This window comes from Zalophus californianus, chromosome 17 (genome assembly GCF_009762305.2).
Source record: "Zalophus californianus isolate mZalCal1 chromosome 17, mZalCal1.pri.v2, whole genome shotgun sequence".
NCBI classification, from domain to species: domain Eukaryota; kingdom Metazoa; phylum Chordata; class Mammalia; order Carnivora; family Otariidae; genus Zalophus; species Zalophus californianus.
The window spans coordinates 48,951,859-48,965,195 of NC_045611.1; the positions used below are offsets into that span (position 1 = coordinate 48,951,859).

The 13,337-nt window shown below is 49.5% G+C and overlaps 1 protein-coding gene across 1 annotated transcript; it reads right to left on the minus strand.

The window, feature by feature from the left end:
• Nucleotides 1-9,110: 9,110 nt before the first annotated feature.
• Nucleotides 9,111-10,919, minus strand: LYPD5 (LY6/PLAUR domain containing 5). The gene is made up of 4 exons (XM_035725341.1): nt 10,807-10,919; nt 10,127-10,303; nt 9,766-9,912; nt 9,111-9,370 (listed from the first exon to the last, which is right to left on the minus strand). Exons 1-4 carry the CDS (start codon nt 10,868-10,870, stop codon nt 9,111-9,113), a joined length of 648 nt encoding a protein of 215 aa, XP_035581234.1. The 5' UTR covers nt 10,871-10,919.
• Nucleotides 10,920-13,337: the final 2,418 nt, after the last annotated feature.

The window sequence follows — 13,337 nt, forward strand, 5'->3', positions numbered from 1 at the left end:
TTTGCTTCTCTTTTCTCTGTATCTCACTGGCCTTCCTTCTCAGTTTCTGTATCCTGGCCTTTGTCTTCAAGTGCATGCCTTTTTCTTTTCTCCTTTTTGTTTCTCTCTGTTTTTGTTTCCTTTATCCTTTATATATCTCTGTTCCCCACCAATTAAAAATTATGTATATCATTATTTTTTATTAAGTTCAATTAGCCAACATGTAGTACATCTTGAAAAATTATGTATATCATTTTGTTAAGTCAATTTAATTATAAATTATAAACTTAATTATAAATAGTGTATAATGAAATAATTATATCTCACAATCTGGGAGTCCACAGACTTTGGTTCAAATCTTGCCGTGGCCACTGACTATTTTTGTGTGGAATATAACACACATACAGCCTGGGTTAGGGACAGACCAGTGTTCACATCTAGCTCTGCGATCTTAGCTCTATGTCCTGTAAAATGGGGATGACACCCATGTCACAGGGATGCTTGAGAATTAGATGAATATCCACGGTCCTCGACACAGGACCTGGTATATGTGTTGTTGTTGTTGTTTTGTTTTTTTTTTTTTTTAGAGGGGGTGGGCAGAGGGAGAGAGAGAATTTTAAGCAAGCTCTGCGGCCAGCATGGAGCGGGCTCCATCTCAGGACCCTGATGAGATCATGACCTCAGCTGAAATCCAGAGTCTGACGCTTAACTGACTGAGCCACCCAGGCACTCCCTGGAGCTGATATATGATAAGCACTTGGGGTACATTGTCTCTAAAGCTGGCTGCCAATATCTCCTCCTGTCTGTGCTGACATGTGGCTTCAATCTGGCTGGCTTGTGCCTTGTTTGCTGCAGAAATGATGCTGGGCCGGCTCGAGGTCCAGTTGTTCAGAGAACTAGAAGCTTCCACTTTTGTTCTCTTAGAACTCTAAGATGACCATGCTGTGAGGAAGCCCATGGAGAGGCCATGCAGAGAAGAATCAAGGCACCCTGGTCCAAAGCCTCAGTCTAGCCCCAGCTGAATGCAGCGGCATGAGTAACCTCTGGAGAGGCGAGCAGAAGTGCCTGGTCAAGAATCTTGAGAAGTAATATACTTTTTGTTTTAAGACACTAGATTTTGGGGGCGCCTGGTGGCTCAGTTGGTTAAGCGACTGCCTTCGGCTCGGGTCATGATCCTGGAGTCCTGGGATCGAGTCCCACATCGGGCTCCCTGCTTGGCGGGGAGTCTGCTTCTCCCTCTGACCCTCTTCCCTCTCGTGCTCTCTATCTCTCATTCTCTCTCTCTCAAATAAATAAATAAAATCTTAAAAAAAAAAAAAGACACTAGATTTTGGGAACCTGGGCGGCTCAGTCCACTAAGGGTCTGCCTTCAACTCAGGTCATGATCCCAGGGTCCTGGGATGGAGTCCCGCATCGGGCTCCCTGCTCAGCGGGAAGTCTGCTTCTCCTTCTGCCCCTCCCTGCCTCATGCTCTCCCTCTCTCTCAAATGAATAAATAAAATATTTTTTAAAAGGACACTAGATTTTGTAGTGATTTGTTACACAATGATAATAAATAGCATACCCTTCTGTTCACTTTCGTGTTTGAAGTTTCCATAACTAAAAAATATGTATATGGGCGCCTGGGTGGCTCAGTTGGTTGGGCGACTGCCTTCGGCTCGGGTCATGTCCTGGAGTCCCGGGATCGAGTCCCGCATCGGGCTCCCTGCTCAGCGGGGAGTCTGCTTCTCCCTCTGACCCTCTTCCCTCTCGTGCTATCTCTCATTCTCTCTCTCTCAAATAAATAAATAAAATCTTTAAAAAAAACTAAAAAATATGTATATATATGAATATGTATATAGTTGACCCTCAAGGAATGGAGGGCTAGAGGTGCAGACCCCCAACACAGTTGAAAAATCCGCATACAACTTTTGACTCCCTCCAAACTTAATTACTAGTAGCCTACTATTGACTGGAAGCCTTACTGATAACATAAACAGTTGATTAATGTGTATTTTGTATGTTATATGTATTATATACTGTATTCTTACAATAAAGTCAGGTAGAGGAAAGAAAATGTTAAGAAAACCATAAGGAAGAGAAAATGCATTTATACTACTTTTTTTTTTAAAGATTTTATTTATTTATTCATGAGAGAGAGAGAGACAGGCAGAGAGAGAGAGGCAGAGAGAGGGAAAGGCAGAGGGAGAAGCAGGCTCCCAAGGAGCAGGGAGCCTGATGTGGGACTCGATCCCGGGACTCCAGGATCATGACCTGAGCCGAAGGCAGATGCTTAACCATCTGAGCCACCCAGGTGCCCTGCATTTATACTACTGTATTTATATTTAAAAAAAGCTGTGTATAAGTGAATCTGCGCAGGTCAAACCCATGTTGTTCAAGGATCAACTGTGTATATATAATGGAATAGATAATGGAAATTGGAAATTGTACTTTATAAATTGCAGATAGTATCATTTTGCTTTTCTTTTCACCTCTGGGTCTTTCTTGACTCTTTCTTCCTTTTTAAAAAGATTTTATTTATCTATTTGAGAGAGAGAGAATGAGTAGGGTGAGGGGCAAAGGGAGAAGCAGGCTCTCCCCTGAGCAGGGAGCCTTATGTGGGACTTGATCCTGGGACTCCAGGATCATGACCTGAGCTGAAGGCAGACACTCAACTGACTGAGCCACCCAGGAGCCTCTCCCTTGACTCTTTTGATCTCTGTCTTTCATACTTTCTCTCTCTCTTTCTCCTGTATGTCTATTCCTATCTTGCCAAAACCCTTCCTGCCACTTTCCCCTCCATTTACTTTCCTCTATCACATTGGCCTTCCTGCTGACCCTCAAACCTGCCAAGCTCTTTCCTGCCTCAGGATCTTGGTGCTTGCTTGTCCCTCTGCCTGAGTGCTTTGCCCTCCAATCTCCCCATGAATCATTCTCTTACCTCATCCAGTTATTTGCTCAAATATAGTCTCTTTCTTGACCACCTCTTTAAAAATGGTCCCCTCCTGCTCCATAAAGAATCCTGTATCCTATTTAATTGCTTTGTCTTCATGGCACTTGGATTATCTAAATAATCCTATTTTCTTATTTGTCTAATTGTTTGGGACAGGGATCTTGTCATCCCCAGTGTTCAGAACAGTGCCTGGCAATAGGCGATGCCCAATGGATATTTGTGAAGGAATGCTCTTATTCAATGGTACTGATTGACTGTCCTTTGACTCTGCCCTCTTACCCTGTTCCACACTGTCCTGGAGGTGGGAAGGATGTCATTTCTTCATTTCCCTGTCCTTTGTCCCTCCACCCCAATTAGTTGAAGTTGCAGTCTGTGGTTCTGAGACCCAGTGCTACAGATCTGTCCTTGGTGCTGATTACGGCTCCCACTTCCATTACGCTGGAGAGGTCAGACAAATCTTGGGAAAGGAGTGATGTGTGTGTGATCCATCCAGGCACTGGAACTTCTGAATCACTGGGAGAAGACAGACATTTGAGTTCTCAAGGGAGGGAGTGCCTGGGTCACTGTGTGTTCAGTAGGTATCTGTCCTAACTATTTATGTGCTTATCTATTCATGTATACACACATTCATGTATACACTTTTTATTTTGGAAAACTTCAAACATACAGAAGTGAAAAGAAGAGTATAATAAACTGCCATGCACGCCACTTAACAACTACCAACTCATGGCTAATAGCATTTCACCTCCACCCACTTCCTCACTTCCTCTATTATTTTGATGCAAATCCCAGACATGATATCATTTAATTATATGTTGTATTTTGAATTTTGTTTCTTTTAATTGAGGTATGGCTTGCACACTGTAAGGTTTGCAAATCTTCAGTGTACAGATTGATGCAGCTCTACGTGTGTATGGACTTGTGTGACCAGCACCTGAGCAAGCCGAAGGACAAGACCTTGTCACAGCAAGGTCTCTTGTACTGTCTCCCAGCTGACACACCAGGGGTGGTCACTATTCTGATCTCTATCATCGAAGATTAAAAAGGCACAGTATGGGAGTCCAAAGACCTGGGCTCTGGCCTTAACTTTGCCGTTGGCATTCTTTTTTTGTATGAAATGTACCATACGTGCAGAAAGTACATAACGTTCAGAGGTCTACTTTGGACAAATAATTATATTGGGAACCCCCATGAAATCACCCTGGACACCCAGAGAGAATATTGCTACTCCCCCAGAATCTTCCTGGGTGTCCCTTTATGACAACATTCCCTTCCCAATTTCCAGGAGAAACCACTATCGCCACTTATAAGGAGCTTTACTCCTCCTAACCCACAGCCCTCATGAACTGTGCTTTCTTAGTTTCTCCTTCTCCCTCCGACCCTTCAACACCGTGTGGCCCCTGGCCCCCTGACCACAAGTGAGAGACCACCTCCTTTCTCTTCTCCCTGTCTCCAGTCTCACTACCCCCTGGTCTGTCCCCTGCATGGTCACAGGGAGAATGTCCCATGCCTTTCCCCTCCTCTCAGCCCTTCCACAGATCCCCATCAGCTGCAGTGAGAAGTTCAGGGGACTTTATCTTCACCTGACAATTTAGGCCCTTCAGGGACCCTGCCACCCTCTCCCTCCTCATCTTCCTGCCTCACACTGTATGCACAAACCACGCCTTTGTGAGCACTGTCCTTTCTACCTGGGATGCCTTTCCTCCGGCTGCTTTGCCAATTCCTATAGATACGCGTATTTTCTTCTTCACTTGTTTTCCCCCTCTATCCCTCCCTCTCTTCCTTTCTTCCATTTTTATCTTTTCATCTATCTTTCATCTACTAACTTCTTTTAATCTCGCCTCTTCTTTCCCTTTATTCTTTTATATAAGGATTCGTAGTGGTGGTGGTCCTGACGTTCATAGATGAAAATCTTGTCAGTAGCATCCATGCTACTTCTCCACTGCCTTTGCCTGCTCATCAAGACCAGATATTTCTGAGGCACGGCAGTTAGGAAGTAGCAATAATTAGCTGTTCGGTGAGTAGTAAAAAAGGGTTAGATGACCACAGATCAAGAAGACAAAGAGGTGTGTGAAGGGATAGGCAAAATGAATGATGTGCAAATTTAAGTCCATTCAGTCAGAACACAGATAGTAACAATACTAAACATCATTTGGATAATTCACAACCAACCAGCACAATAGAGACCACATTTCCTGGATCTATTCAATCAGTCACTCCTTTTCTTTTAACGCATTACCTAACATGCAAGGGTTCATGTCATGAGATGGTTAACTGAAGTCTTCTCTATCCCTTTGCTCATTAGTTGTAGCCAAATAAATAACTTTAAGAAAGGGGGTATGTTTTATTTCTCTCCACCCCCCATTTGCCATTTCTGCACCAAGAAAGCATTTAAAAATTTTTTCCAACCTTTTATGGAAAATAATATACATACGGAAAGGACACAAATCATCAGCAAAGAGCAGGTGAATTCTTGGATCAAGAAACACAGGACCAGATGCCAGAAATCCCCTTGTCCTCTCGTCCAGCCACTGAGTATCCCGACTTTTTTTTTTAAAGATTTTATGTATTTATGTATTTATTTATTTTAGAGAGAGAGAGTGAGCGAGCACACGCACACTCGAATGGGGGGAGGGGCAGAGGGAGAGGGAGAGAATCTCATGCAGACTGTGCACAGAGCACGGAGCCTGATGCAGGGCTCGATCTCACGACCCTGAGATCATGACCTGAGCCAAAACCAAGAGTCGGACACTTAACTAAGCCACCCAGGCTCCCCTGAGTATTCTAACTGTATACGTTAGTGTTGCCTACTTGGGAACCTTGTATAAACGGAATTGTGCAGAATGGTCTCTCGTGTATATTGTCCTTTTGCTCAACATCGTTTGTGAGACTCATCCATGCTGTTGCATGTAGGTGCATTCTCATTGCTAAATAGCATTCCACTATGTGATGAGGTCACAATTAATTTATCCATGCTACTGTTGATAATTATTTGAGCTGTTTCCAGTTTGTGGTTTTTATGAACTGTCCACCTGGGAACATTCTAGGATATGTCTTTTGGAGGAAATATAGAAACTTATGTCTGTTGGGGAAATACACCCGGGTATACCCATATGTTCTGTGTTCCAAGGAAGGGCCCTGTGCAAATGGAAGTGCTCTTAGTGTAAACAGAATAAAACTCAAGATGTCGAACATCCAACTGTTGATTCTCACTCACTTCCATCTGTCCCTCTCTTTGGTAAATGGCACCACCATTTCCCCCGTTCCTCAGGCCAAAACCTTGGAGTCTTTTCTTTACCTCACATTCATCAGCCAATGTATCAAGTCCTGTCAGCTCTACCAACAAAATCCATCGGGCTCCCTGCTCAGTGGGAAGCCTGCTTCTTCCTCTCCCACTCCCCCTGCTTGTGTTCCTTCTCTCTGTCTCTCTCTCTCTCTCAAATAAATGATTTTATTTATTTATTTGAGAGAGAGAGAGAGAGGGAGAGAGAGAGAGAACACAAGCTGAGAGAGGGGCAAAGGGAGAGGGAGAAGCAAGACTCCCGCTAAGCAAGGAGCCTGATGCAGGGCTCGATCCCAGGACCCAGATATCATGACCTGAACCGAAGGCAGACCCTTAACCAACTGAGCCATCCAGGCACCCCAGACACAGGGATCTCTAAAATGTAAAGCATGTACACAAGAGGACACGCTTTATGACTCCATTTATATGACATTCAATATTAGGCAAAATTGATGTATGATAGAAGTCAGAGTAATGGCTCCCTCCAGGGTGGGAAGTGCCTGTGAAGGGCTACGTGGGAGGCTTTGGGGACAGGGACCAGAAATGTTCTATATCTTGATCTAGTGGAGGTTATTCAGGTGTATACATATGGAAAAATGGCACGTTGTGCATTTTACGGTATGTGTTTTATGTTTCATTGAAAAAGTTATATACTATCTGTAATTACATATACATATAATTATATATGTATGTTATAATACATAACATTATGTACACACCACGTAAGATATAATAATATACTATACATATACTATTATATGATATATATTTATATGAAACATGGCAGCTCCCTGCTATAAATTCTCCAATGGATTCTGTGTCAGTATGGGATCAACCAGAAAAACAGAACTAGCTGGAGATATATATTAAGATAAGAGATTTATGGCAAGGCTTATGTGACTGTGTGGGCTGGCCAGGCGAGTTCAAAATCCACAGGGCAGGCTGTAAGAAGAGGCAGGCTGGAACTCTCGAGCACGGGCTGAAGATGCTGTCCATAGGTGGATTTCTTTTCCAGGCAAGCCTCAGCTCTGCTTTTAAGGCATTTTCAGCTGGCTGACCCAGGCCCACCCAGATGATTTCGATAATCTCCCTTATTCATAGTCACCTGGCCATGGACTATAATATCTACAAAATACCTTTGTACTTACACTGAGAATAGTGTTTGAGTGACTAACTGAGATTGTAGCCTAGCCAAGTGGACACATCAGACTGACCATCCCAGCTTCAGATCACATTTGCAATAAAATCCAAAGTCTGCTTCCCATACTAGAAAGGTCAGTTTCTTGGGGCGCCTGGTTGGCTCAGTCGGTTAAGCGTCTGCCTTTGGCTCGGGTCATGATCCCGGGGTCCTGGGATCGAGCCCCACGTCAGGCTCCCTGCTCAGCGGGGAGGTTGCTTCTCTCTCTCCTTCTCCCTCTGCAGCTCCCCCTGCTTGTGCTCTCTCTCTCTCTCTCTGTCAAATAAATAAATAAAATCTTAAAAAAAAGTTAGTTTCTTGAAGGTTGGGACTTTTGCCTGTTTTGTTCGCTGCTGTATGTCTAGAAACTAGGACAGTGCCTGGATATGGTAGGTGCTCAGTAAATGTGATGAATGAATGGGTATCGACATTCAGCTTCTCCTTCTATGTCAGAATGTGTAGACATCTAGAACGCTTCTCCCCTTGACCTCACAGGAAGGTAGGAGCATCTCTGAGATGACTTCCTCTTCATTAAGGAAGTTAGAAGATGTGGGGATCCATCCTTGCTCTGCCACTTACTCTGAAAATCACTGACTCTCACTATGTCTTGGGCAACTTGTCTGCCCAATGGGGATGCAACTACCTTTCTTGTGTGCCTCTTGGGATCATTGGGAGGATCAAGTGGGGCACAGGATGTGAAAGGACCTTGTAATCGTGGGCGTGGACAGGAGGACATTCCATGTTTCTGTGTACACCTCTGCCTGCCCTGTGTCCCTCCCTACCTCTGCATCTGTGTCCAGGCTGTCTCCTCCACCTGGAATGCCCTTCCTCCTGCTTCTCTTTGCTAAGACCTCTTTATCCTTTAGGAGCTGGCATAAGATTCACTTCTTCCAGGATGTCTCCCTCAATCTCCACAGGTTGGAGAATTTTTCCCGGTTCAGCTTTGCCTCAAGTGCCTTTCTGTCAAATTCATCAACACCTGTGTGTTTGGGACGTAGAATTGCCTAGCGGTTGATGGGGCTGGGAGTCACCCTCCTGGCTCTCCATTCACTAGATACATGGGCACAAGCACGTGCCCTCACCTCTCATTTGCTCACAGGCATTGGGATAATAGCCCAACTCACGCTGGGTGGCTGTTGCGTCCCAGGTAATCCATGTTCCTCTCATTAAATTCTGAACACAACCGCTGCGAAGTAGAGCTTGTCATTAGTGTAGGTTTTATTTTCACCTCTGCCTTATAGGTGAGGAATCAGGTGCAGAGAGGTTGAGTAACTAGCCACAGGCTAGATGGTAGAGCTGAGATTTGAACCCGTGCAGGCTGGCTCCAGAGTTTGTGCTCCTAGCTCCTAGGATATGCTGCCTCTCGAAACTCTCATGACGATACAAATAAAGACATTCTTGTAGCTCTATGCTGGCTCTAGAGGGAGGAAAGTGGGTTGCGGGGTGCCGGGGCCTCCCTGGTGTCAGAATTGCTCTTCATGTGGGCCAGGATGTGGCTGTGTCTCCCCACCCTGGGATGATGGGGACCTTTCCCAATTTCTCCCAGGCCTGCTGATCAGGTATGGGCAAGGCAGGGGTAGGGAAGTGGCGGGGGTGGGGGGTGGTGGCAGAGAGAGACAGGAGTGCAACTCTTGTGTGACATCATTTCCCAGTGAGCCACATTACAGAGGCTGAAGTTTCTAGAAGCGGGTGCGTGCCTGCCCCCAGCATCCTGCTCATAAAAAGGCTGGAGGGGCTGTCTAAGAGAGGGGCACAAGGGGTCCTCCCAGAGTGCCCACCAGCAGGGGGATCATGAGGAGCGGGGCCATGAGGAAGGGCGCCTGGGAAGGGGCGGTGCCCGAGGCAGCGGTGAAGGGCTGGGTCACGGAGTCCCTATTGCAGAGGTGCCCCTCACAGCAGGAGCCCTGCAGGTCGATGTTTGTCCAGGGGCTGGAGGTGCCCTTGATGGTGCAGGAGGGCCGATGGCAGGTTCTGATGTACACGGGGACTGAGAAATTGCCTGGCGGGGGCAGTGAGGAGGGGGTCAGAACTGAGGGAGGCAGCTGCACCTGAACCTCCACCTCAGAGGCCCGGGCCACGACTGGGTCCTCAGACCTTACTTCCGGTCTCTCTCCTCAGACTAGAGCCCTGCCCTCCTCCCTCAGAGCAGGGACATGGCTTTCTCTTTCAGACCAGGCCATGCCTTTTCCTTCCAGACTAGGGCTCTGCCTCCTGTCTCAGAACAGAGCCATGCTTCTTTCCTCAGACCAGGGCCATGCTTCTCCCTCAAAGGACAGCCATGACTCTTCCCTCCCAGCCACGCCTCCTCCTTCAGACCAGAGCCGTGTCTCCCCGTCAGGCCTGCCCTGCCTTCACACCCTTTGCCCAGGCTCTGCCCCGTTCCCAGCCCCTCACCGACGGTCATTTGGCCATTGCCCTGGAAGCAGACACTTTGGTCCTGGTGACAGTGGACCTGTCGAGACTTCTCCGGGGTGCAGTCCTCCGGGTGGATCCCCAAGCAGGCGTAGCACTGCAAGCCGCTGAGCGTCGGCGGGTTGGGCGCTGGCAAGAGAGCGTAGACGCACACTCAAGTAATGGTTGCGAGGTACGGTCGTGTGGGCTGCGCACTGCATCGAGGCGCCCACCGGGCCTCACTGACGTGAAGGTCTGAATCCTAGCACGACGGAGGAGGCGCCCAGTGGAGGCCACGCCCCTTCCCTGCCCGGGCGGGGGCCCCCTCCCAGTCCACCCCGGCCAGCCCCGCCCTCGCGCTCACCCGGGCTCAAATTGGGGATGGAGTCGTGGGTCATGAGGTCGGCGTTGCACAAGTCGGTCGCGCAGCCGCGCACCACCGAGTAGTCTGGCGGCAGCGCGTGGTCGTCGGACAGCATTCGGCCGGTAGGCGGGCCTGTCCAGCAGCCTTTCTGTACCACGGTCACTGAGGCGCGGTAGCCTGGGGGCGGGAGGGGCCCGGGACCTGGTGCGTTGCCTCGTCCCAGCCTCCTTCCTCCTTTCCTTCTTACCGCCCCGCTCGGCCTCTCTGGTCTCCAATCTCTCCCTCCTCCTTCGCTCTTCTCGGGCACTCGCCTCGCCTCTCCCTGCTTCCCTTCTCTTTCCTCCCGTTCTCCCTGCAAACTCCGCTTCCCCTACTCCCCCTACTCCTCCTCCCCTCACCGATCGCTTCCCACCCCTCCCCCCCCCAGGCTCCCACGGTCTCCTGCCCTACCTCACGCCCCTCATCCTCCCGGTCTTTCTCCCTCCCCTCTTCCTCTTCCCGTCCTCTACCTCCGCTGTCTGTCCTTAGCTCTGCCCTTCTCTTTTCCCCAAACCCCCCCCCCCACCCCTTGGCTCTTCCCCTCTACCCCCTCCCTCCCTAATCTCTCATCCCCGTCGCTGCCCCCACCCCTTTGTCTTCTGCACAGCCTTTTCCTTTTCCTGCCACTTTCAGTCCCTCACCAGTGTCCAGGGACAAGACAGCCTCAGAGCATCCATGGGGACAGGAGACATTGTGGAATTTCATGCCGCTGAGGTCAAAGGGCCCGAAGTAGATGTGTTGAAAGTTGTAGCATTGTCGGGCCTGGGACGCTGAGGAGAGAAGCGGGGTGGATGGGGTGAGCAGAGCTGTGTGTGTGTGTGGGGGGGGGGATAAGCCTGTTCCAGGAACTCCCCCGGAGCTCCCCCTAGCAAATGACAGTCTCACCAGCCAGGCTGCTCTGCTCTGAGGGGAGCCAGGCCTTGCTGCCTAGACAGAACTAGGCACACTAGGATTCAGGCCTTCATGTCAGGCTAGGCGGGCCCCGATGCAGTGTGCAGCCCATACCACTGTACCTTGAAACCACTGCTGTGGTTGGTCATGGCAGTGTCTACCTCTTGGCAGAGTAATGGCCTCTGTGCACCTGCATTTTCTCTCCCCCAGCTATTCAGGATCTACGCCCTCTTCCAGGAAGCCCTCTAAGATTAAATAAAGGAGGAAGTGATTCATTCCTGCTCTGCCTGTCCCTCTTCCAACTAAACTCAGGATGTCCAGGAGCACTAAAAGGCCATGGGTAGAAAGCAGACTCCAGCACAGGTAGTGGGATGTGCAGTCTTGTACTACAAATGTACACACACAGCCAGCCCCGGCGACACACGCACAAAACACTTGAAATACTGACATAAACACAAAATAATAAAATTGACACAGGCTCATGCAAATCTCACACACAGGTACAAAATATCCTGAGCATCCATGCAGAGTTCTATATTCAAATATAAAATAAGTACCACCCAGACCCTCCAGTGGAAACTCTCCCAACCAAGCCACGTGCAAGATCATACCAACAGACAGAAAAATGTGTGGATACAGAAACAAAAACAACACACAGAGAGACCCAGGGACACAGGAAGTCATACCCAGAGAGAGACAAATATGGCCTCAAGAATCATAGACACACAAATAAAATGAGAGACCACAATTATGCAAAGTTAGAGATACAAAAAAAGACCCACAAAACCATAGAATTTTAAACCATAGACAGATCCAAGACACAGAGAGACATGGGGCACAGATACACAGAGAGATAGACACACTTCAGTACCTGAATGCATGTGCACAGAGATAAATATAGGCCTGCCAATCACAGGGATGCACGCACACAAAGAGAGGCACAGATATGCAAAATTATACACACATCTCTTCTACAAAGAAAGTGAAACTCAGAGAAAAACAGACCCCGAAGCATTTGTTCAAACACTTGTTCACGTGTGAAATCTGGTAGAGAGAAACACATGCACAGAGACCCACCGGGCATGCCTACATGGACACACACAGAAATCGAACTCTCTTCCGTGGATGAGCACACACACAGTGGGCCGGGCTCATGCTTAGCTTCCTCTCCCCGCTCTGCTCCCATCTTTGGAGCCACTTCGGTCCTGATATGTCTCTGTCTTTTCCCAAACTGGGGGAAGGGGTTGCCTGAGGGTGAGGCCGAAGTTCTCTGCCAGTTCTGGAAAGACCCCCAGGGTTCCCCAGAAGTACCCTTGCACAGGGGCATGGGCAAGGAGGATGAGAAGCTGCAGTGGGGGCGGCGGATAGAGACGTCAGAGAAGATGACTGATGGGAGAACAGAGAAGGACACAGTCTCCAGTAGGCTCCTCCACCAAGACCCAGGAGTCCAGGCCCCTAGCCCCTCCTCCCTCAGACCCAGGAGTCCAGGCCCCCAGCCCCTCCTCCCTCAGACCCAGGGGTCCAGGCCCCCAGCCCCTCCTCCCTCAGACCCAGGGGTCCAGGCCCCCAGCCCCTCCTCCCTCAGACCCAGGGGTCCAGGCCCCCAGCCCCTCCTCCCTCAGACCAGGGGTCCAGGCCCCCAGCCCCTCCTCCTTCAGACCCAGGGGTCCAGGCCCCCAGCCCCTCCTCCCTCAGACCAGGGGTCCAGGCCCCCAGCCCCTCCTCCTTCAGACCCAGGAGTCCAGGCCCCCAGCCCCCTCCTCCCTCAGACCCAGGAGTCCAGGCCCCCAGCCCCTCCTGCCTCAGACCCAGGAGTCCAAACTCCCAGCCGCCTCTTCCCTCAGACCCAGGAGTGCAGGCCCCCAGCCCCCTCCTCCCTCAGACACAGGAGTCCAGGCCTCCAGCCGCCTCCTCCCTCAGACCCAGGAGTCCAAACTCCCAGCCGCCTCTTCCCTCAGACACAGGAGTCCAGGCCCCCAGCCCCCTCCTCCCTCAGACCCAGGAGTCCAGGCCCCCTCAGCCTTCCTCCCTCAGACCCAGGAGTCCAAGCCCCTCCCCATTTCTTAACACTGGGCTCAGAAGTCTGGGTACCTGTCAGGCAGAACACAGCCCCAAAGAGGCAGAGCAGGATGGTTCTGGGGACTCCCATTGCCAGTTTGTGGAGCTGAGCTGAGACACGGAGGACAGCTCCTCCTGATCTGATTTCTGTCTGGCTGGTTCTCCCTGCTGAGCCCCAGACATCCCGGCTCTCCAGCCTGCTCTGGATTCCTCCACCCCCGCC

What these genes read in the sequence shown, in the direction of transcription:
- LYPD5 (XM_035725341.1), bottom strand. Translation starts at nt 10,870, where the DNA reads ATGAAATTCCACAATGTCTCCTGTCCCCATGGATGCTCTGAGGCTGTC. An exon ending in TGTCTTGTCCCTGGACACTG is followed by an intron (nt 10,304 to 10,806) that starts GTGAGGGACTGA and finishes TCCCGCCCCCAG; the next exon opens with GCTACCGCGCCTCAGTGACC. An exon ending in CATCCCCAATTTGAGCCCGG is followed by an intron (nt 9,913 to 10,126) that starts GTGAGCGCGAGG and finishes CTCTCTTGCCAG; the next exon opens with CGCCCAACCCGCCGACGCTC.